The 20,133-nt window shown below is 47.8% G+C and overlaps 3 protein-coding genes across 6 annotated transcripts in view; 2 read left to right on the forward strand and 1 right to left on the reverse strand.

Annotated features, from left to right (window-relative positions):
- BRCC3 (BRCA1/BRCA2-containing complex subunit 3) overlaps positions 1-3,057 on the reverse strand; it is a 62,213-nt gene extending 59,156 nt beyond the window's left edge. The window contains exons 1-3 of the mRNA XM_072817542.1: positions 2,863-3,057; positions 2,345-2,361; positions 1,521-1,575 (exon numbers count right to left, since the gene is read on the reverse strand). Of these exons, the coding sequence (XP_072673643.1) occupies positions 1,521-1,575; positions 2,345-2,361; positions 2,863-2,985 (195 nt within the window). The 5' untranslated portion in view covers positions 2,986-3,057. The remainder of the gene's footprint in view (positions 1-1,520; positions 1,576-2,344; positions 2,362-2,862) is intronic.
- Positions 3,058-3,613: 556 nt separating this feature from the next.
- Positions 3,614-13,251, forward strand: CMC4 (C-X9-C motif containing 4). Of its 3 annotated transcripts, none has more exons than XM_072818163.1 (3): positions 3,614-3,753; positions 10,829-10,896; positions 12,862-13,251. In XM_072818163.1, exons 2-3 carry the CDS (start codon positions 10,839-10,841, stop codon positions 13,008-13,010), a joined length of 207 nt encoding a protein of 68 aa, XP_072674264.1. In that variant the 5' UTR covers positions 3,614-3,753; positions 10,829-10,838; the 3' UTR covers positions 13,011-13,251. The 3 variants fall into 3 exon arrangements, with proteins under 3 accessions (XP_072674264.1, XP_072674266.1, XP_072674265.1); XM_072818165.1 differs by lacking the exon at positions 3,614-3,753 and adding an exon at positions 9,658-9,797; XM_072818164.1 differs by lacking the exon at positions 3,614-3,753 and adding an exon at positions 9,759-9,898.
- Positions 3,615-13,251, forward strand: MTCP1 (mature T cell proliferation 1). Of its 2 annotated transcripts, none has more exons than XM_072818161.1 (7): positions 3,615-3,753; positions 8,764-8,915; positions 9,040-9,210; positions 9,292-9,343; positions 9,434-9,898; positions 10,829-10,896; positions 12,958-13,251. In XM_072818161.1, the coding sequence occupies exons 2-4, from the start codon at positions 8,811-8,813 to the stop codon at positions 9,337-9,339; spliced, it is 324 nt and encodes a 107-aa protein (XP_072674262.1). In that variant the 5' UTR covers positions 3,615-3,753; positions 8,764-8,810; the 3' UTR covers positions 9,340-9,343; positions 9,434-9,898; positions 10,829-10,896; positions 12,958-13,251. The 2 variants fall into 2 exon arrangements, with proteins under 2 accessions (XP_072674262.1, XP_072674263.1); XM_072818162.1 differs by having other exon boundaries at positions 9,434-9,797.
- Positions 13,252-20,133: the final 6,882 nt, after the last annotated feature.

The raw sequence follows: 20,133 nt of genomic DNA on the forward strand, positions 1-20,133 counted from the left end.
AAATAAAACTCCGCCAGTGACACACTGAGGTCAGTACTATTATTATACCCATTTTACAAATGAGTGTTTTACACACAGTACCTAAATCCAACTCTCCCAACAATTCTCTGAGGTTGGTGATTGTCATCATCCCTGTTTTGCAGAGAAATCATAGACTACAGATGTTAAATAACATGCCCAAAGTCACACAGCGAGTATCAGAGGAAGGATTTCTTTTTTTTTTCTTCTCTTCAGAGGAAGGATTTCAAGACAGGTCTAAGTTCAATGTTGCAGCTAAAGCCATAGGGAAGGTAATGTTGCCCAGAAGACATTCTGGGAAGGCAAGGAGGGGACCAAGTCAGAAACCTGGCGAATACCAGTGTTTAATGCAAAGGATGAAGTGCCCATGATGGATGGATGGAAGGAAGGAAGGAAGGAAGGGGTGAGGAGGGAGATACAACACAAACAAAAGAACCCATGACAGTTCAGAGTTCTGAGGAGAAAGATTTATAAGATAAGCACCAAGAAATAACCCACTGATATAGCAATGGGGAGGTGATATAGCAATGGGGAGGTGACTAGAGACAGAATTGGAAACCAGGCCTTGGTATGTGTGACTGTTGAAGGTAAAGAAATGATAATTATCGCAACCTATCTTTTCAAGAGGTCTAGCTGTTAAAAGGAGGATGTAAGAGCAGTGACTACAGGAACATAGAGGGTGGAAAAGTAATTACCCTTTCCCTTGGGGAAATGAGAGTAATTGAAGCATAATCGTATCGTAAGGAAAAAAGGCCTGTCGAAAGGTTGAAGACTCAGAAGATGAGATATTTGATGAGCAAGGTCTTTGAAGAACCTGTAGTTCTGGGTAGGAAATGAATTTCTTTCCTAGATATGGGAAGAAAGGAGGTAAAGTGGCTTGCATATAGGGGTGAAAAGCAGATGGAGTTCCATTGTCTGCTTGGCAGGAGAAGAGGCCATAATCGATTTTCAGAGTATTTTACAAAAGCAGTGGCCTGCATCATATTTGGAAAACACTGAAATGGTCCTATACCAGAAAGTATAGGTTGATAAGCATGATCTAGACCACCAAAGCTAGAGCCTGCCAGAAAAGCAGAGGCAGGACGGCAGACAGGACAAAAGTCAAGGTAGACTAAGAATCATGAGTCATGAGTAACTTGCTTGTAAGAGAAGGGCTGCCCAAGTAGATATTGGGACTTGACATAAGGAGATAAAAGTGAGGGGCACAGGTTTGGAGGACCGACCAAAAGTTTCAAGGAAGTGGGGAGAAGGGCCAGAAATTAGGCAGTCAACAGAATGGAGGGGAGCTGAGGGCGATTCCTCATCTGAATCTGCTACAAATAGAGGTATTCGGTTCCAGTGCTGGTGAGTACACTCTTCAACTGATTTTAGTAGAGAGGATATGCTATGCAGCCGTGAACGTGGGCATACGCAGACTGATCCCTTGCTGAGAGCAGCCAATGTCGGCCAGAAATCCCTCCCCAGCTGAACGTTTCCATCATGCAAAATTCTAGCACACATACCTTTTCAGCAACTGTGCGTATTTCAGTTCCGGTATATGTGAATTTGGAGTCACTCCTTTTGGGGATAAATTAGGGAAAAAAAGGGAACTGAGGCTTGGAATATAAAAAGATATTAAAGCAAAGTAACAAGCTTAGCAGTTCTTGCCATGATACCTTAGCAGAGACAGAGGAAGTGTGGCTAAGTACATCATATCTGTTCCCTGGGAAAGTGAAATTTCTAGAATCGAAGGCATTAAGGAGGTGGGTGTGAGAAGTACATAGTGAAATTTAAATAAAGGTGACTCAAAGCTTTTGTCATCTTAATTAAGCATTCAAGTTACTGGGCATCTCTAGGGTTACTGGAGGGCCCACCAGAGGAGGCAGGGCCAATGACAATAGACACGAAGGAAGGAGTCAATAGAGGGAAATATCTGGTAATGTGCTTATTAGACGCCAGACAGAAAATCACCTGTGTTTCATTGTCATTTCGCTGGAGAGAGAACGTACAATGCGTCCAGCAAGGAAGCGGAACATAACATCATTGTGTGAATCCAGTAAATTCTATTTATAAGAGCTTTCAGCGATTCAGTCATGATCTCGGTACTGCTACCCGTGTCTTTTCACATAAGGACATGCATATATGTAGCGAAAATCCTCCTTGTAGGAAGTAGGGTCGAAACCAAGTTTCACGGTTGGGGTGGAATTGAAAGTGTATCAATGAGGGAGCTCGGGAGTCGTAATGGAAACTTCGAGTACGAGTCGTATAGAATGTTGCACACCTTGTGCTGGGTCAGTTAACAGTGCTACGGAGATCCCGAGAGAGGAGGAAACGAACATGGTCTTACCTTGTGTCATCATTCAACTAGAGTGGGAAAAAGCAGAAAAGATTATTGATCACATTTTGCTGGTTTGGTATCAATGGGTGGAGATTGCGTGGAAGTGGGTCATGTGCTCCTGTCCAGCGGCACCAAGGACTGGAGGGTTAGGAGTTCGGGGTGTCCGCGAGGGAGAGTTAAGCCCCAGGTGAAGCTTGGGGTGTGTGGTTCTGTGGAGGGGGGCCGGGGGCCTCGGCGGGCTCGGCTGCGCCCCACACGGCCGCGTCCCCATTATCCTCGCGCGTCTCTCCCGCCTGAGGCGGCGGCGGTCGGGGGGCGATGCCTGCAGCCGTGGGGACGGACGGCGGCTGCCAGCGGGACTCGAAGGCCCACCCGGAGGACGGCGCGATCGCGGGGGACGCGGGGCCCTCACTACCTGAGCAGCGAGCGGGCCGGCCGCAGCCTCCGCAGCGCCGGGCTCCGGCCGCGGCCGTTCCGGGCGCCTGCCCCGCGGGGTTCCGGCCGGGCTCGCGGGGCGCGCGACTCACCTCCCCGATGCACAGCCCCATCACCTCCTCCTTCTCCGTGCTCAGCGCGTGGTTGAGGCACACCAGGAAGGCGTCCGACTCGAGGTGCACCGCCTGCACCGCCTGCACCACCTGCCCCGCCATCTTGGTCCGACCCCGCTCGCGTCCGCCTCGGCCCGCCCGGGCCTGGCCAACCGGCTGCGGCGGCGCGCGGGCTCCGCGGGGGCGGGGCCGGGGCGCGCGGGCGGGGCGGGGCGGGGCCGCGGGGCGGGGCGGGGCCGGCGGGCGCGCGGAGGCGGGGCTGGGGCGCGGGGCGGGGCCGGGGCGCGGGGCGGGCGGGGCCGGCCCGGCGGCACCTGGGAGCCGCCCGCGCCGCTCGGGGCAGGCGTGGCCGTCGGGCGGAGGGCGGTAGCCGGCCGCGGTCGGGGCGTCAGGCCGGGCGGCGGGGCGGGCGGGGAGGCGGCGCTCGCGGGCCGCGGGCCGACGTGGTCTGTGAGCGGCGGCCGGGCGGCCGGGCCGGCGCCTCCCGAGCGCCCGCGCCCATTTTGCGCGCCCGCCGGGGAGAGCCGCGCGCGGCCTACACGCCGCGGGGACAGCCCTTGAAGGCGGCCTCGCGGCGCGCGCCGGCCTCTTGAGCCCGGGGCGCGCGCTTGCGAAACCCGCTCCTCAGACAGTTCAGGCTTTATTTTATTGCGCTTTGTTTCCAAGTTCCGCTCCCTGAACCTCGTACAAGTCTCCCCGGAGCACTTCCGGGTGCCGGCCCTCGCCTCGCAACTTCGGTCCGGGTGACCTCGGGCTCGTTGCACGCTCACGTCCCGATCGTGCCTGGAGTGGCCCAGGGCGGGGGACCTGGAAGTTTGAGCCTCGCTGCTCCTGAGGCGGATTAATTAGCCCAAGAAACACTATATTCATGTGAGTAACCTCTTCCAGAAACAGTGCTATACTGTATCGGAAAAAGTGTCACTCTCGAGCGCGGCCGCTGCGGTGTGCCACACAGGCGTGCACGCACTCGCGTGTCCCGCACGCAGCACGGGAGCGGGGGAGAGCAGGCCGGCGCCGAGGGCTGCGGGGACCGCGGCCGGCGCCCACGGTGCACGGCGCCCGGCTCTCCTGGCCTGGATGCGCTCAGACGCCGGGGAAGTCGGTGCAAAAGCAGCTTCGTTCTCAGGGATGTCAGACGTGCCACGGGTTGCAGTTTAGATCTTGCAACTCCCTAGGGCTAGCAAAGACACGTGCATGGTAGGCAGCGTGCGAAACCCAGGACAGGTACGTGCCGTGCCGCCCGCACAGCCCATCGGGACCCGCGTCGGGGGCTCTGACTTCTAGTCCCACCAGGCAGTACTGGAAAGGGAACGTTCCCAGGGGGCTACTGAACAGGTGTTGATGCTTTGCTCTTTTCTCCCAACTCAGTCCCAGTCCAAGCCCCCCCCCAAGAATTATCTATGACGCTGTGCCAGAAACTTGCATTTGCCCCTAATGCTTAAGGATCACATAGCACCTCTTTCCATGACTCCCTTTGATGAGGGTGAAGACGGGCAAAACCTCCACTATGCACTTACATTGGACAATCGAAATTCCCTCTTAACTTTCCATTTGACCTCGTACTTGACGTCTAGTTACTGTCCATGGCTAGCACACCATGCCTTAAGGTGACAACAGTGGCTACGCAACTCTTATCTTTAGCAATGGGGTACTCTGACTTTATAAACTGCCTTTACGCACCTGCAACAGGAAAGACAGCTTTTCTTTGTTGTTGCTATAAGTCAATCTCAAATGTCACAACATTCTCTGACTCCTTTATAATGCTCACAGCCAAATTGTACGGTTCTAAAGGGTTAACTGGGCTACACAGAAAGACTATTGAAATTTATGACTTCCTCTGCGCTAGTCCCTCCACCAACCATTTATATACCTTTATGTGTAAAGTGTCACACTTGTAATCACAGTCTAGAACCTCATGCCTGTGTTGTGGATTCATGCAACTGACTTAACTTCTCTGTTCCTTGCTTCTCTCATCCTTAAGTGGGATCTATAAAACTCTCCATCTAATCAGGTGATTGTAAATATTAAAAGACTCAATATAAGTATATGAGTGCGAAATAAGTGGTGCCCATTATGCTCAATATGTTCTTATACCTCATTTTACACCTCAGAAAACTACTGTAGAGATGTTCACTTGTCCCAAGCCATAAACCTAGTAACTGCCAGACTCCGGATTGATACCCTGACAAGGCCAACTGACTCCAGGGCATGTGTTCTTAGTGATTTCATCCATTGTAATTATATCAGATTATCACTTCGATTCAAAGAAAATAAGTGTACTCAACTGATAACTGTTTACAAATCGTTCAAACACCTGGAAATTGTAGTTCATTATGATTTTTTTAAGGAAGCCTTTCTATGTTGCATGTCATCCATTTAAAACATGATTTATGATGGCCTTTACTAGCAAATACTTTATGCCAGTATGATCTCGACCCAAGACATCAACGTGACCCCCCCCCACCATGAGGACAATATGATTTACAGTCTTCATGAATAATGAAGCCATATAAGAACTTTGTGAATCCACTTACATTCAAAGACAATAGTACTCCTTAGAGTTGAGTGGAACAGGTTCATGTTGTGTATTATATCGCATGTTGTACCTCAGTTGATCTTGGAAATTTAAGACATTCATCTAAGTGCAAGGGGTTGTGAATTTTGTGAACAAGTTTCATGTGCAGAAAAATGTTCTCCAGTCAAATGATTTTGGGAAATGTCAAACAAAATAAACTTTCTTCACTGTGTAACTTGCCAGAGCTTTACTACACTAATAAGAGCTTTATGACTGAAAGATTCCCAAACTTATTTGACCAAGGAAAATGTTAGGGGCAAGTGTTCCAAGGATCACATTTTAGGGAAACGGTTTGCGATTCATACAACCTGAGATTTGATGATCCTTCATCTGAATCTTTCTCACTTAGCCTTTGCTGTTCTCTTGTAGCGAGATTGTTGGTACATCCTCATATGTCAGCTTCTCGGTGAGTGGTAGCGGAACTTCAGGGTCAAGTGCTGGGGTTTGTTCCCAGGCTCATCTTACTGATGCCCAGCATGTTGGCCTTTAGGTCACAGCAGCTCGTCACACTGCCTTTCTTCTGAGAATATTTCCTAGTGACTCATAGGTCCCTTTGTAGTAATTCATAGTAACTCAGACTATCATCTCCAATTTATTTGCCCTCTATACCACTGGAATCATTTCCTTTTAATGTCAAGGTAACCAGTACAATTTTGCTTCTCATTCAAAACATTTATTTTTTAAAAAGATTTTTTAAAGATTTTATTTTATTTATTCATGACAGACACAGAGAGAAAGAGAGAGGCAGAGACACAGGCAGAGGGAGAAGCAGGCTCCGCACAATGAACCTGACATGGGACTCAATCCCGCGTCTCCAGGATCATACCCCAGGCCGAAGGCAGCACCAAACCACTGGGCCATTGGGGCTGCCCTTAAGAAAGATTTTTATTGATTGATTTGAGAGAGAAAGAGAACATGAGTACAAGTAGGCAGGCAGAGAGGGACAGAGGGAGAGGGAGAAGCCCCGATCTAGGGCTCCATCCCAGGACCCGGGGATCATGACCTGACCCAAAGGCAGACACTTAACAAACTGAGCCACCCAGTCGCCCCCTAAACACCTTTGAATGTCAATATCTTAGTTGTCTATCTATGAATGGACCTGTCTGTGAACGTGACATGGTACTGAAACTCTTAACCCTTGGTTTCTGTTTTTTTAAATGGCCATACTTATTTCTTTTGTGCTCGACATCCAGACTTTAATATGTTTTATCTCGACATTGATATTTGCTTGGTTTTTGTTTGTATCTCTCCTTTCCAAAGCCCTGCGGAAAAGGAGACGCAGAACGATTGTTATCTGCTAAATGGAAAGAAATGGCCTTGAAAAAATATATAGTTATATGATATCCCTAAGGAATCAACCTCAACCCATGTATAGGTGGTCTTTAGCTGCTTCCACTCTCAGTAAACATATCCACTCACAGGAACACTGACTAGTATTGAGACTTAGGGTGCCCAGGACTGTATCATTCCTGTTATCGAAGAGCTTATAATACAGTATTTGGGGAGGCACACAAGGCTTGTGAAATAAGCAGAGCAGATCTGCAAGGCAATTCGTAGAGGCCAAAATATGAGCTTACGCTCAGACATAAATGCTGCAGTGGTCCCAGGAGGCAGGAAGTGTTCATCAAGAAGGCAGGCACCCGCATTGTGCCATAATGGTTCTGAGATAGACAGAATGGCCTGGGGAGGCATTTGAGGCAAGTAGAAAGCAAGAGCAAGGATTTGGAACCAGAAATGAGCCTAGTTTTTAGGACAAATACGGTGGCAGTGATGCTTGCTGGAATTGGTGGCAGATAGGATGTAGCAAGTAAAGGAGGGGAGAAAGTCCAAGATCACTTGTAAGTTTTGAGTCTGCAGGATCAGGAGAGGTGCTCTTGCCACTGAGAGAAACTGGGATTTGGTGCAGGAGAAGGGGTTCCTTCCTGGCTAGGTGAGTTTGAAATAAGAGAACCCTGTAAGATGGAAGCTTACGATGGGCTCAGAGTCCACTGCATTCAGAGTACAATGGGTGAAGCAACTATGATGCTCTTACATCATCCACTGAAATCAGACCATTTCTTAAGTCTATAAAAGATGCCTTCTACTTTCAGCGAGGGCGAACTCACAGTGTCAAGGGGGGGGGGAATCAGACTCAGAGTATTGTCCTTGAAAAGAGGGCATCTCCTGTGCTCTTGACAATCTCAATTTAGTGGTTTAACAATGTCCCGAGATGGGGTACAGTTCCTCTCCTACCGAAAGGCCACCTGATGAGAATAGGATGCCTTTGTTTTGTGGGGCAAATGCTGTATGTGCTGTATGTGCCCTGGCAAAGGTAGAAATGCAGTGAAACCATGCCGTGATGCTGGGGGCCAGGTACAAGCAACACACTCCTCCAGAAGGCAGGTCGAGTGCTGCTGAGGCCCTGAAATGAGATCCCAAGCTAGGCAGAGAAGCCTCACGGGGTTAGAGCCGCGCTCTGGAAGGAGTTTGCCCAGGAGGCTTGCTTCCTTCCCGCCTCTCCAATGGCAGAGGGCTTTTTCTGGCTTTCTGACTTGGGAAATCAGGATTTAAATGCATACACACCTCTGTGGGAAAACGGGCTCCTGAGACATCCTGAGGCGTTATTAACATGAAACCAGGACCTAGATGGATAAGGATCACTTGCTCTCAGCTCCAAACCACCGTGACCCCCAAAGTCTTTTGGAGCTTCAAAATTCCATGAAGCTACCTTGAATATGTTCCTTAACACGAACAGCCCAAGTGCTAGAAGTGACCTTTCTAAGTAAACTGCTAAATAGGCCGTTTGTCCTTGAGACTTTTAATTCGGAAAGCGCTGCATAGGATTCAGCCTTCACGAGCCTTTACAATGGGACTGCTTGGAAGGGGCTTTCGCCTGGGGAATCTGGCTCACGTGTCCTTTGTTACACTGCTTTCCTGCCCAAATACGTGCCCTCAGGCACACTCCTGAGCGTCCTCTGGTGCTAACTACCCTTTGTCCGATGCTGCTTTGTGAATGCAAAGACTGTGACCCCCGCCCAGCTTCCCGAGGTGCTAGGCCTGCAGGTCCACAGAACTTCCCGCTGTGCTGAGGAGCTGAGCGCTTCACAGTCAACCGTTAGCTTGACCTAAGCCTCTGCCGAGTGTCGCTTCAGGGTCTTGCGGGGAGCTTCAGATGGCCCTGGCTCTATTTAGGCCGTGCAAGTGGACGGATGCGATACGAGTTTTGGTTCTGGTTGGTGATTGCTAGTACCAGGTCACCTTGCTCAATGGATGAGTTCATTCAAACCCAAAAAGTCACACCTGTGTCCTGTGCGCGGGTGCTGCAGGCTTAGGTGGAGAAAAGCAGGGCTAGAATTGGAACCCAAAGCCCAGGATGGCAGGAGAGGATGTGGGGGCTCCACCCGACCGCCTCTGGGTTCACCAAGAGGGTATCTACCGCGACGAATACCAGCGCACGTGGGTGGCCGTCGTGGAAGAGGTAACTGTTTACATTTGGCTTCTCTTTTGTATTTTATTGATTTTGCTTTCAAGCAACTTGGTTTCTAACCAGTCTCAGAAGCCTGAAATCTCTGCTTTTATTTTTGATCGTTTTTTCCCATCAGGAGACGAGTTTCCTAAGGGCACGAGTCCAGCAAGTTCAGGTTCCCTTAGGTGACGCAGCTAGGCCAAGTCACCTTCTTACCTCCCAGCTACCTCTCATGTGGCAACTCTACCCTGAGGAGCGCTACATGGATAACAACTCTCGCTTGTGGCAGATCCAGCATCATTTAATGGTACCCGTGTTGCTTAATCATTTTCCATTGTATCGGGGCTCTTACAACAGAGTACTCTATAAACTTTTCTTTTTCTGACAGGTCAGGGGAGTACAGGAGCTGTTGCTTAAGCTTTTGCCTGATGATTAGCCTGGTATGTATTTCTATTTCTCCCCTGTTCTCCCGTCTTCTTTTGTTTGCCCTATTCGGTTGTGGTGATTTTGATGATCTATTTTTTTTCCAGGTGCTGGGATTCTAGGAAGATATGCTCCTCTGTTCTGTTCAGTATATGGCAATCACTTCATCCACCACTGCAGTGCACCCACCTGTGGGCCTGGGGGGAGGAAGTGGGTTGAAAAACTGCTCAAGAACACAGAAGCTTAGGAAGGGCCATGAAGAACAGCACGAGTGGAACTGCAGAGAGAGGGTCACGCAGGCAGAAAGCAAGTCAACAAAAGCACTTAGTCAGGATACGTAACTTGAAATTGACTCCTTTGGAAATTGCCATAGAACCTTTAATGGACATCATCAGCTGGAACTGGGATCTGATGAATCCCACAAAAGTCAGCACCTGCTACAGAACAGATGCCCTGATCACCAAGGACTTGGTACTGATTTAGAGAGAAGAGAGCAGCTCCTAGCAGCATCAACATCTATTTGTCGCTTATTTGCCCTGCAGCAATTCACCTGCCTTTCCTTCTCCCATCCTGTAAATATCCTAGGTTTTGCTCCAGTGTTTCCCCTCCCAGTACTGACCTAACTTGGATCTACTGAGAACTTAGGGGGCTCTGAAAAAAAAGAGGAGGTTATTTGAATGAATGAAATTAGCTACAAAGGCTCCTGGGCCTTTTTCTTTTCTGAAATTGTGCCTTCAAGTTATTAGAGGTTGCTGATCAAGATCTTGGGCACTTAAATTCATTCTCTGGTTACAGATTATTTTTAAAAAGATGGTTTCTGTAAGAGCTCTGAAAATTATTGTAGCTGCTTAACTAGCACCTTTCTCAGGAAGTAATAATAGCACCAAATATTGCTGATTCCTAGGAAAGCATTTACTACCTGATAAATGATTTTCTGAGTTAAAGTAGTCCTGTTTATGTACATTAAAAGTCAGGTTTTACTTTTTTTGAAAGATCTTGGGAATCATAGCTACCACGTATGGAATCCTTACTGCCTTCCTTCCGGGCACTAGACTGTGCACTTTATATACTTTATCACACTTAATCCCTCCATTAATGGTTTGAGGTAGGTAGGAATGGTCTCCATTTTACACATGAATTAGAAGGAAAAAGGCTCAAGGAGTTTAATCATTTACCAAGGGTGGTTCTGTGAACGGTCTGAGCGGTGGGCGAGGCCTACTGGGCTGTGGCATCGCTCCTCTAGCCCACAGTTGGTTTACCATATTCAAGATGAGTTGATTGAATTCAAGGTTTTATTTTCATGTAAAGCTATTTATGTCTTCCAAATTAAATGAAATGGATATTATAAAAATACAATTGATTCATCCTGTGAATGGGAAGAGTATTTTTTAGTGCAATTGTTTTCTAGCGTACCTGGTTGTCTCAGAAGAAAATCCCATCTAAAGGGGCTTTAAAGTCTTTATGGATAAAAGACAAAATAAAAATCATTTTTCTTATTTTAGTTTTCTGGATATGCCGCAGAAGGATCCGTGCCAGAAACAAGCCTGTGAAATACAGAAATGTTTACAAGGTAGTATGTTAAATGCTTTTTTAAAAATATTTTTCCACTCTATCTGTGAACTTACAAGAGACCAGTTTTTCGTTTTATCGGCAAATGATAGGAACTCCTCTCAAATGCAATACTTCTGTAATTATTCTGAAGATTTTTTTTCTCATTGTTTCAAATCCGAGATGCAGAAAATAAAAAGTGATGTCATCCAACTTTCATGTTTGCCATCCTGGTTGTACATTAGAACTACCTGAAGAGCTTTAAAAACTTGCCTAGGACAATTAAATCAGATTTCCTGAGGATGGGTTCTGGGCAGGAATCAGTGTAGAAAGCTAAGCAGGTAATTTTAATGTACAGCCAGAATTGAGAATTACTAAGCTGAGCAAAGTCCTTTTTTAAAAAGACTAGTTTTAAATGGGTTGGTTATACTTCACTTTTTAAAAGCAATCAGGTTACAAGTGGGGGGTTGAAAATGCAGTTGGAATTCAGGCTGCCAAAGTTAGCAACTAAGTCTTAAAGGCGAAAGCATACTTCAGCTAAAGCATATTTGATGTGATCTGTCCACCTGGTTTCTTTCTTTCCCCCAATTTGGTTTTAAGTTGGCCAATAAGTTTGACCAAATGCTAGAGGATTTTTTTTAAATCAGTGAATGATTATTGGAAGAAGATAGAATAAAGCCATATGGCTTTCTTAATTTCAACACTGACATTTTTGGTGACTTCCCCTTATTAATGTAGGACATGGAGATGGATGCCCATGAAAATATGGAAGGGTCTGAAGGACAAATGTTAAGAATTTACCCAAAGATTCACCAGTAAAGAAAACCCTTGTTTGTATATTGCCTTTGACTTTTAACCTTCATTCTCAGACATTTCATTTTATGATGTAAGCAAAGAGATTTTTCAGAAAAATCTCTTAATCTAAAATGCTGATGTACAATGACAGTAATGCTACTTTCTTCATCCTTTCCTCCTTCCAAATTTCAGAAAAAGGGAAATATTTTTCACAATGTCTTCTCGTCAATAAATTCTTATTTGCATTAGCAACACATGGCTAAGGGAGAACAAGGATCAAGTTAGAGACACTCTCTGGCTACAGCGTGGGAGGAGTAAGGACTGGAAGGATTAAGAGTTAGCATTAAGCACAGCCATAAGGGTTTTAAACCGATTAGATCCTTTAACCCTTTCATCCATGAGGCAGATGCTACCATGACCCCCATTTTATAGATGGAGAAATTGATCTAGAAGTTCAATAACTTATCCAGGGTTTGCAGAACAGCAAGGATTGGAGCCCCTTTGGTTTGGCTCCACTCTTGGACTCAGCCACTCTGCTATATTCTTTGTGGTCAGAATTGGGTTATTTTAATCCTAGACTGAGTCCAGTGCGCCCCACATTAGCACTAGGGGGCTCAGATCAACTGCAGCTGACCTCAAACCTTTAGGTCAAGTTCCTCCGACCTGAGGTCTCTGTACGATAAGGGTCTACAAATAATTTCTGTAGAGGGCAGGTAGGAAAGATTTTAGGCTTTGGAGGCCAGAAGCTCTTTGTTGAGTAGCATGTGGGGGAGGAGGTGGGGGTGTGTGGGTGTGTTTACAACCTTGGAAAAATGTAAGAACCACTCTTAGCCCACAGCTGTAAGAAAGACTAGGACTCGCCCCGAGGCGGCAGTTTGCGAAGGTCTGTTGCAGGGACTTGGTAGGGAGCTCCCACAGCCAGGCTGTCCTACAAAAGGGCACCCAAGATCTTAACCTCAAAGAAAAGGATATTTAAATCTAAAAATATCTCTCAACCACTTTGCAAATCATGCTTCCCCCCCCCCCATTAGCCTGTTGACTAGTCTGTACATCAGAAAGAATTGAGTGGGCTTGGGTACGTCCTCTTTCTTCCGAGTCTGTAGATAGAATGAGGTGAAAAGGAGTGGGAAGCACTGATCTAAACTTCCCCGTGCCTTAGGTTCTGACTAGGGTCTGCCTGTGTGTCTTTCAGCCAACAACTACGTGGAATCTAAGTGTCAGGCTGTCATTCAAGAACTGCGTAAGTGTTGTGCTCGCTACCCTAAAGGAAGATCTCTCGTCTGTTCAGGATTTGAGAAAGAAGAGGAAGAAAAGCTGACACTGAAGCTGACATCAAAGTGAAGTTCTGCCGAGAAGTTAAATGCTGCTGCTGAGAAGTTAAATGCTGCACCATGTATCCACCAAGCAAGTTTTTTGTCTTCCTGACTCTTTCTTCAGGCCAGGTAGCAGCAAATAGCAAATTAAAAAAGGCAACTATAAAAGTCAATATGCCATCTATGCAGAACAGATAGAAATATAAATACATTAAATATGTAGAATGTAATAAAACCGAGCTGCTAAAATAAACCTGTTAAGTGAGAAATTTTGGTTTGGTGCTTGTGATATTGTGACTTTTAAGAGCTATATATTCGGTCTTTTTTAATATTTTCATATTGGAGTTCGATATTTGGTCTTTATCTCCTTTCCTGGTACAGAGCCCCTAAAACTCTTGGATCTCCTAAGTGGTAAGAGTGACAAAGGGGTCTTGTCACATTAATGAGGTCACATCTGGAAAGCCCCTAGGTGACCTATGATTGGGGACTGGTTGCCAGGGGGCACCAACCATGTGATTAACACGGTTAAAGCTTTCAGTCCCCACTCCCCCCACCTCTGCTGAAGGGACAGGGGCTGCAGATTCAGTCACCAGTGGCCAATGATTCGGTCAATCATGACTGTGTAATGAAGCCTCTATAAAAAAACCAAAAGGACTGGGTTTGGACAGAAACTCTTCTCTGTGGGACCTTGCCCTCTATACCTTTTCAGGTGGCTGTTCATCTGTATCCCTTATAACAAGCTGGGAAATGTTGGAGCAAATGTTTCCCTGAGTTCTGTACTTACTGTAGCAAATTAATCAAACCCAGAGGATGTCATTGGGAACCTCAGATGTACAGCCAGTGACTCAGAAGGCCAGGTAAGGATCTGGGCTTGGCAGTAGGTGTCCGAACTTGGGGCAGTATTGTGGACTGATCCCTAAAGCTGTGGGATCTGACACTAATTCCACGTGCTTATGGTCACAAGTGAATGAAGTTTGTAGGATATCTGGCCAGTGTCCACTGAGAATTGGAGAATTGTTTGCTGGTGTTGGAAAAAAACACCTAAGAGGAGGACTAAATGTATTTTTTTAAAAAAGGATTGTACTTATTTATTAGAGCACGTGTGAGTGGGGAGAGGGGCAGAGGGAGAGGGAGAGGGAATCTGAAGCAGACTCCGTGGTCAGTGCTGAGCCTGGGGCTAATGCAGGTTTTGGAACCGAGACTCTGACATCCACCCAGGCACCCCCTAAATGTATTTCTTATTACAGGTACAGGTACGAATGCTCTTTAGCAGGAGTTTAGACTACTGGTACCATTCATGAAACTATTGATGTGTTGGGTGAAAAGACACGCCTCCAGTGCCATCACCATGCACCCGTCACAGCCTCCGTGCTAGATTCAAGAGTTTCTCTAACCCAACCCCATACCTGTTGCATTTCCAGTAATTCATGGCATTTCTTCCTCCCCTTACCTCCCCAGCATAGTGTGTGGCGAGAAGACAGTATGTGTTCAACGACTGGTAGGAAAGGCCTGGAAATCAGTTGTATAATGTTGAACCCCTAATTAATCATGAGAAAACTGGGAGGGAAAAGGCTTCACTGGAAGTCAGGCAGGCAGCAACAGAATCCTTAGGTGGGGTATCCACTCTACATCCTTATCAAGACGTCACAGTGGATCCTGAAGGAACCTGATGACAGTTGTCACGGACCTCACGTAGTGTTGGTGGAGCGACACGATCAAACAGGCCATCTGCTTTCCTCAAACAGGTGTTACAACCACCATCACTCCACCCTGCCCCCCGCCAAAGAAAAAGGTGATTCTCTGAGCAAGAGCAGAAACACACTGTGACGGGCCCGCAGCTTCATGCATTCAGGCTCCTGAAAGTCCGCTCGGGCTCATGAACAACAGCCGTGTATTTCTCAGAATTCTGGAAGCTGGGAGTCCAAGATCGAGGTACCGGCAGAGTTGGTGTCTGGTGAGGGCCTGCTTCCTGGTCCCCATCCCAGTCATACGGCTCCACCTCCGTGAACCAGTCATCTCCCCAAGGCCCTGCCTCCAACTGTCATCACCTTAGGTGTTGGGGTTTCCACCTATGAATTTGGGGGAACACCACCATTCAGTCCACAGTAGGGGAGATCCAGCTAGGAAGAGCCTCCCTGGCCGTGAATGGACTGAGGCCGGGCTAGTCACACACCCCATTACTCGAGGCCAAGCACTCTTGTAAACGGCGTTCCCTGAACTGTTTCTGGGAGCTGCTGTAAGGGGTGGGCGGAAGGCTTCTGGGGTTAGGGGAGTTTAGGGAATGCCACGTTAGACCTAGGTAAACGGGTCTCTCTCCCGTCCACTACGGTCGGTCATGATCCCTTGAAAATGACTGCTTGCTGTACGCGGCGCCTGCCAGGGTGTGCCCACTTTGCACACAGCACCTCTCAGGGTGAACGTTCTCCAGGGAGGCTCGGAGAAACGCTGTCTTAAAGATGTTTCGTCCACAAACCAAGGTAACTGTGGTACGTTCTCATGAAATCATTTACGGAACTCGTGTTAATAGCGAAACGATTTAATAAAACATTTGACAACTGTTTACACCATACACAAATGCAAAGAACATTTAACATGATCGATTGACAGCAGGGCTATAGGATTCACATTAGGAATCAGTATATGATCAAATACGTTGTTTTCCTGAACTTCACTACAGAGTCATTTTTATTGAGTTAACTACTCAAGGTTCAGACTTTTAAATCTTTTTCCCTAGGGTGTACTACTTTACCTAGGACTTTTATCTTTTTTAAAGATTTTATTTATTTATTTATTCATGAGAGACACAGAGAGACATAGGAAGAGGGAGAAGCAGGCCCCACGCAGGGAGCCCGACAAGGGACTCGATCCCAGGACCCCAGGATCACACCCTGGGCTGAAGGCGGCGCTAAACTGCTGAGCCACCCCGGCTGCCCTAACTAGGGCTTTTAAGGCTTCATATTAAATCGTTCCTTCCTATTTTTTTTAAATCAAGATTTTTATTTTTAAAATTTTTTAAAGATTTTTATTTATTTACTCATGAGAATACACAAGGAGGATGGAGAGAGAGGCAGAGGGAGAAGCAGGCTCCTTGCAAGGAGCCCAATGTGGGACTTGATCCCAGTTCTCCAGGATCACACCCTGGGCCGAAGGCAGCGTTAAACCGCTGAGCCACGGGGCTGCCCCCTTCCCATCTTTAAACTCAGTCGTGCCTCGGCCGACGTTAGCATCTAGGGCACACACTAATTCAAACCTGATTCTTTCCAGGTGTTATGACACCCAGAAAAATAAAACAGTCATCAGAGAAGCTGAACAGTCTTCCCGTGTTTCTTATGTGTTAGGGACCAGGGAGGACCTGAGAAGGGGAGAGCTGTAGCTCCTCCATTTTTAGCGACCAAAACAATCTGTAAGTGGGTTAGTAGTGCCAAGTTTAATCACTTGGTTAATTAGTGACTAAAAGACTTCAGGGAGGGTGATGTGTTGGCCATGCCCCTCTCTTCACCCCAACTGCTAGTGTCCAATGAAGTGTACTATCACACTTGTGCCCGGTATCTGGGAGGCATGTGCAGTTGTGGGGCACGTAACTGAAGAGCCTTTAAAGGCCTGTGAGGCAGTCACTTGTCAACAGCGGAGCTCTGACTTGGTTAGCTCTGGGCTCCCAGTCTGTGCCTCAGTGGTTCTCAGCGTCGGCTGCTCATTAGAAACCTGGGCGGCTGCCCAAAGATCCCCCAGCCGGGTGAGGCCGGCCCCTCCGACGAGAGCCAGGTGTCGGGAGTTGCTAAAATTGCACTGCTCTCAATAATCCTAATTGCATTTCTTACCATTTTATATTCAGAGACATAGACAGTTTTGGTGAGTCAATAAGCTGACTTCACAGGTTTTTTTTTTTTTTTAATGTGAAAAAAAGTGCACCACTGTCAGTTTTCTTTAGGAAAATAGTGCTCTTAAAATTCATGATTCCTTATGAAAAATCAAACATTGTGGAACATGATTTGTGAGAAATCAGGTCCAGGGTAAAATATATATATTTTGCCCACCTGTCCAGGAGCTCACACTCAAGTTGTGTAAGCAGTTTAGGAGGCCCCTACCTGGGCTTCGCCACAAAGACCCGAGCTGCTCAGCTGGCGGAAGCAGCCCAGGGGGCAGCACCTGGTTGGGCCTGCGGTGATCTTCCCTCCAAGAAACCAAGTGATCACGAAACATTAATGATACTCGGGCATCTCGGATCCATCTCTATACCGTTTTTTTTTTTTTTTGAAGCAGACATTTATTAAATTTCCCCAAACTATAGAAAAGCAGAGGTTTCAAGTAAGAGCCCGAGCATTACGCCTGCCCACCTCGCTGGCAGATGTCAAAGGAAAGGATGATGGAGGCAACGTCGTCAGCAGTTCGCACACGGCGACCGCGGCCTGGGACCTCGAGCCGCCGCCAGAGTCCGGCAGCTGGAGTCCTGTCTCCTGGCAGCATCCGGGACGCAGCACTGCCCGGCGCCAGCAAGTGGCCGGGCCCGCGGGGGAGGGGAAGCGGGAGCAAAATGTACGCGAGGACGACGTCGATGACGTTAGCGATCCTGGGGCTGCTCAGCAACGAGGACACGGGCCGGGGGAGGCGGACGGCGCTGGAGTCCACTCTGGGAGCCCGAGTGGGCCCGCGTCCCCAGCCTGGCCAGCCCCATCTCCGAAGCGACAGCGGATCAGAGGGTGCCCGGAGTGACGACGACACGGGTGGGGGGCGCAGGGGCCCGGCCGGGGGACAGAAAGGGCGCGGTGGGTGCAGGGGGCCATGGCCCCAAACTCGCCGGATGCCCCCGTCATTCAAGGGAAACTGGCGGCCTCTGGCACCACAGGGAATCAGGTGGCTCGCTAATGACACGAAAATGGGGCAGTTGCGGGGGCAGGCCCGGTCCTGCGATCTTGGCTTTGCATGGAGGAGGGCAGGGGGCTGTCCTTGTGGGGGAAGTCTTACCTCCCGCTTCGGCACCTCAAACCAAGCCGCTGGCCACAGGACCCCAAGGTACGGCCCCCCTAAATGCCCGCGCCTCCTCCAGCTCGGCTGGGATCCAGCATACCCGCAGCCCCAAGCGCGCCCCGCCGGGTGGGCAGGCCTCAGGAGCCACCCCGCAGCACCGACCTCACCCACGCCCCGGGGGCCCCAAGCGGCCAGCTCGGAACCCCCTTGAGAGGGACCCGCAGAGCTCGCCTCGGCCCACCTTCTGCCACAGCCCGCGAGCGCTCACAGCCACCGGCTAGCGTCTGTTGTCATCACCAATGATCCCAGGAAGAACAGACGGACATAAGGCAACTCCCACCCCACGAGAGGCAGCCGGTGGCCGCGCTGCTCCGTGCAACCCAAGGGAGAACAGGGCACGGCAGGGACGCTCGACGGCCACCATTCCATTGCTCCGGGGGAATGGCACGGGTCACGTGATTAAAGAGCCGCAGCCTTGACTGCCAAACAGAACATCAGCCCGGGACCCGGGCATCAGGAGCAGGATGGAGAAAACTAAGGAATAACTCAGTGTCTTCAACAACTATATGGCAGGCCAAAATCCCACGAAGGAAAAGAGTAAGAGCATACAGCATTAAGACACTTCGACCACCTGAACGCAACGTGGGTGGACCTTAGACGGATTTTGATTCAAACAAACCGAATGCAAAACACGTAACAGACGGGATATTTTGAAGACTGGCCAGATATTTGATGATATTAAGAAATTGTAATTATTTGACATGATAGTAGTGTATTATATTTGATTTTTAAAAACAGTTCTCACCTTTTAGTGACACAAACGGAAATATAAAGAAATGATACATTTTGTATTTGTTTCAAAACAATCAACAAGCTATGATTTGATGGTCGTTGCGGGTGATAGATACATGAGGGTCGCCGTACGTTTCTCTACGTTCAGGTATGTTTGAAAGTTTCCATAATAAAAACTAAAAACAATCTTTAAGTCCTTATGCAAGAGACAACACAGAGGCTCGTACCATTTTCATTTGGGGGTGGTTCATACGCATTGTACGCAAAATTACCTAGGTCGCCTCAAAAGAAGGGAAAGGATGCAGATGGATGAATTCTAAAAAGTCCCACACATCCATCAGTAGGTACAGTTTCCAAATCCAACCCAATACTCTCAAGGTAAGGAAAAAGGCAAACATTTTAAAAGAAGCCCTTAAAAAAACATACGTTTTGCAAAAGTCACCTGCAGGTTTAGTGACTGATTCTAAGTTTTCTGCATTCTCATAACTCACAGAGTCTCAAATGATTCTTTGCATCAATCCCTTTTGTGGGTTCATTTACGTGAGGTCGTCATCCTTATATTCTACAAATCCTGAATACCTATTACGTGCTCAGTTCCACGGGTGTGACGGAAACACACGAGCCTTACCCTGCAGAAGCAGGTGTTCCAGCGGAGGCTGCACACATGGTGATGGTGACAGGCCATTACAACCAGATGTGCCGAGGTTCCCAGCATGTCTCTGTGTGTCTACAAACTTTTGTTTTAAAGAATAATTCTAAGGGTTTGGGCCATGTGAGACAGCAGATTATGTTTGACGATGGAAATAACTGACTTCACACATGCTTTTGCTACTGTTCTCAATTCTGAGTGCCTGGAATGCCACCTCCTGAAAGCTCTGGCTCAAATGTGAGGCATTTCACACCAACTAGATGAAGAAATAGAATTGGCCCAGAGGAGCTATGGCTACCCCTAAAGTTTTCACAAGAGGTAAATAATACTTCATATTTCAAAGCTTAAAGCCTTTTCCATGAAATAAAAATCCAAGAGCTTCTTACCTCTCCTACGTAGTCACTTATTTTGCCATGAGAAAAACCCCTCTGGAAACAGCCACGAGTTGCTGGATGCTGGAAAACGTCCCTGGATAAGATCTTCATGTCCCTAAATGATTCATAAGTCTGACCATCCGATGACGTAGCTATGATACTTGGTTTCCCTCAAGACCTTCCCACCAAACACAATACCCTCAGCTCAGCACACATATACCTTTAGCACAAGTTCATTCCATATTCAGATTTTTCGATGCTAGGGCTTATGCTGCCATTTTGTCAGGATACTTACAGCAAGTATATAAACAACTCTCTTTCTGTAATCTAAAACCAACTAAAAAAGAAAGGAGACACCAAGATACCAAGTC

The sequence above is a fragment of the Canis lupus genome, chromosome X (assembly GCF_048164855.1).
Source record: "Canis lupus baileyi chromosome X, mCanLup2.hap1, whole genome shotgun sequence".
Classification (NCBI taxonomy): Eukaryota; Metazoa; Chordata; class Mammalia; order Carnivora; family Canidae; genus Canis; species Canis lupus.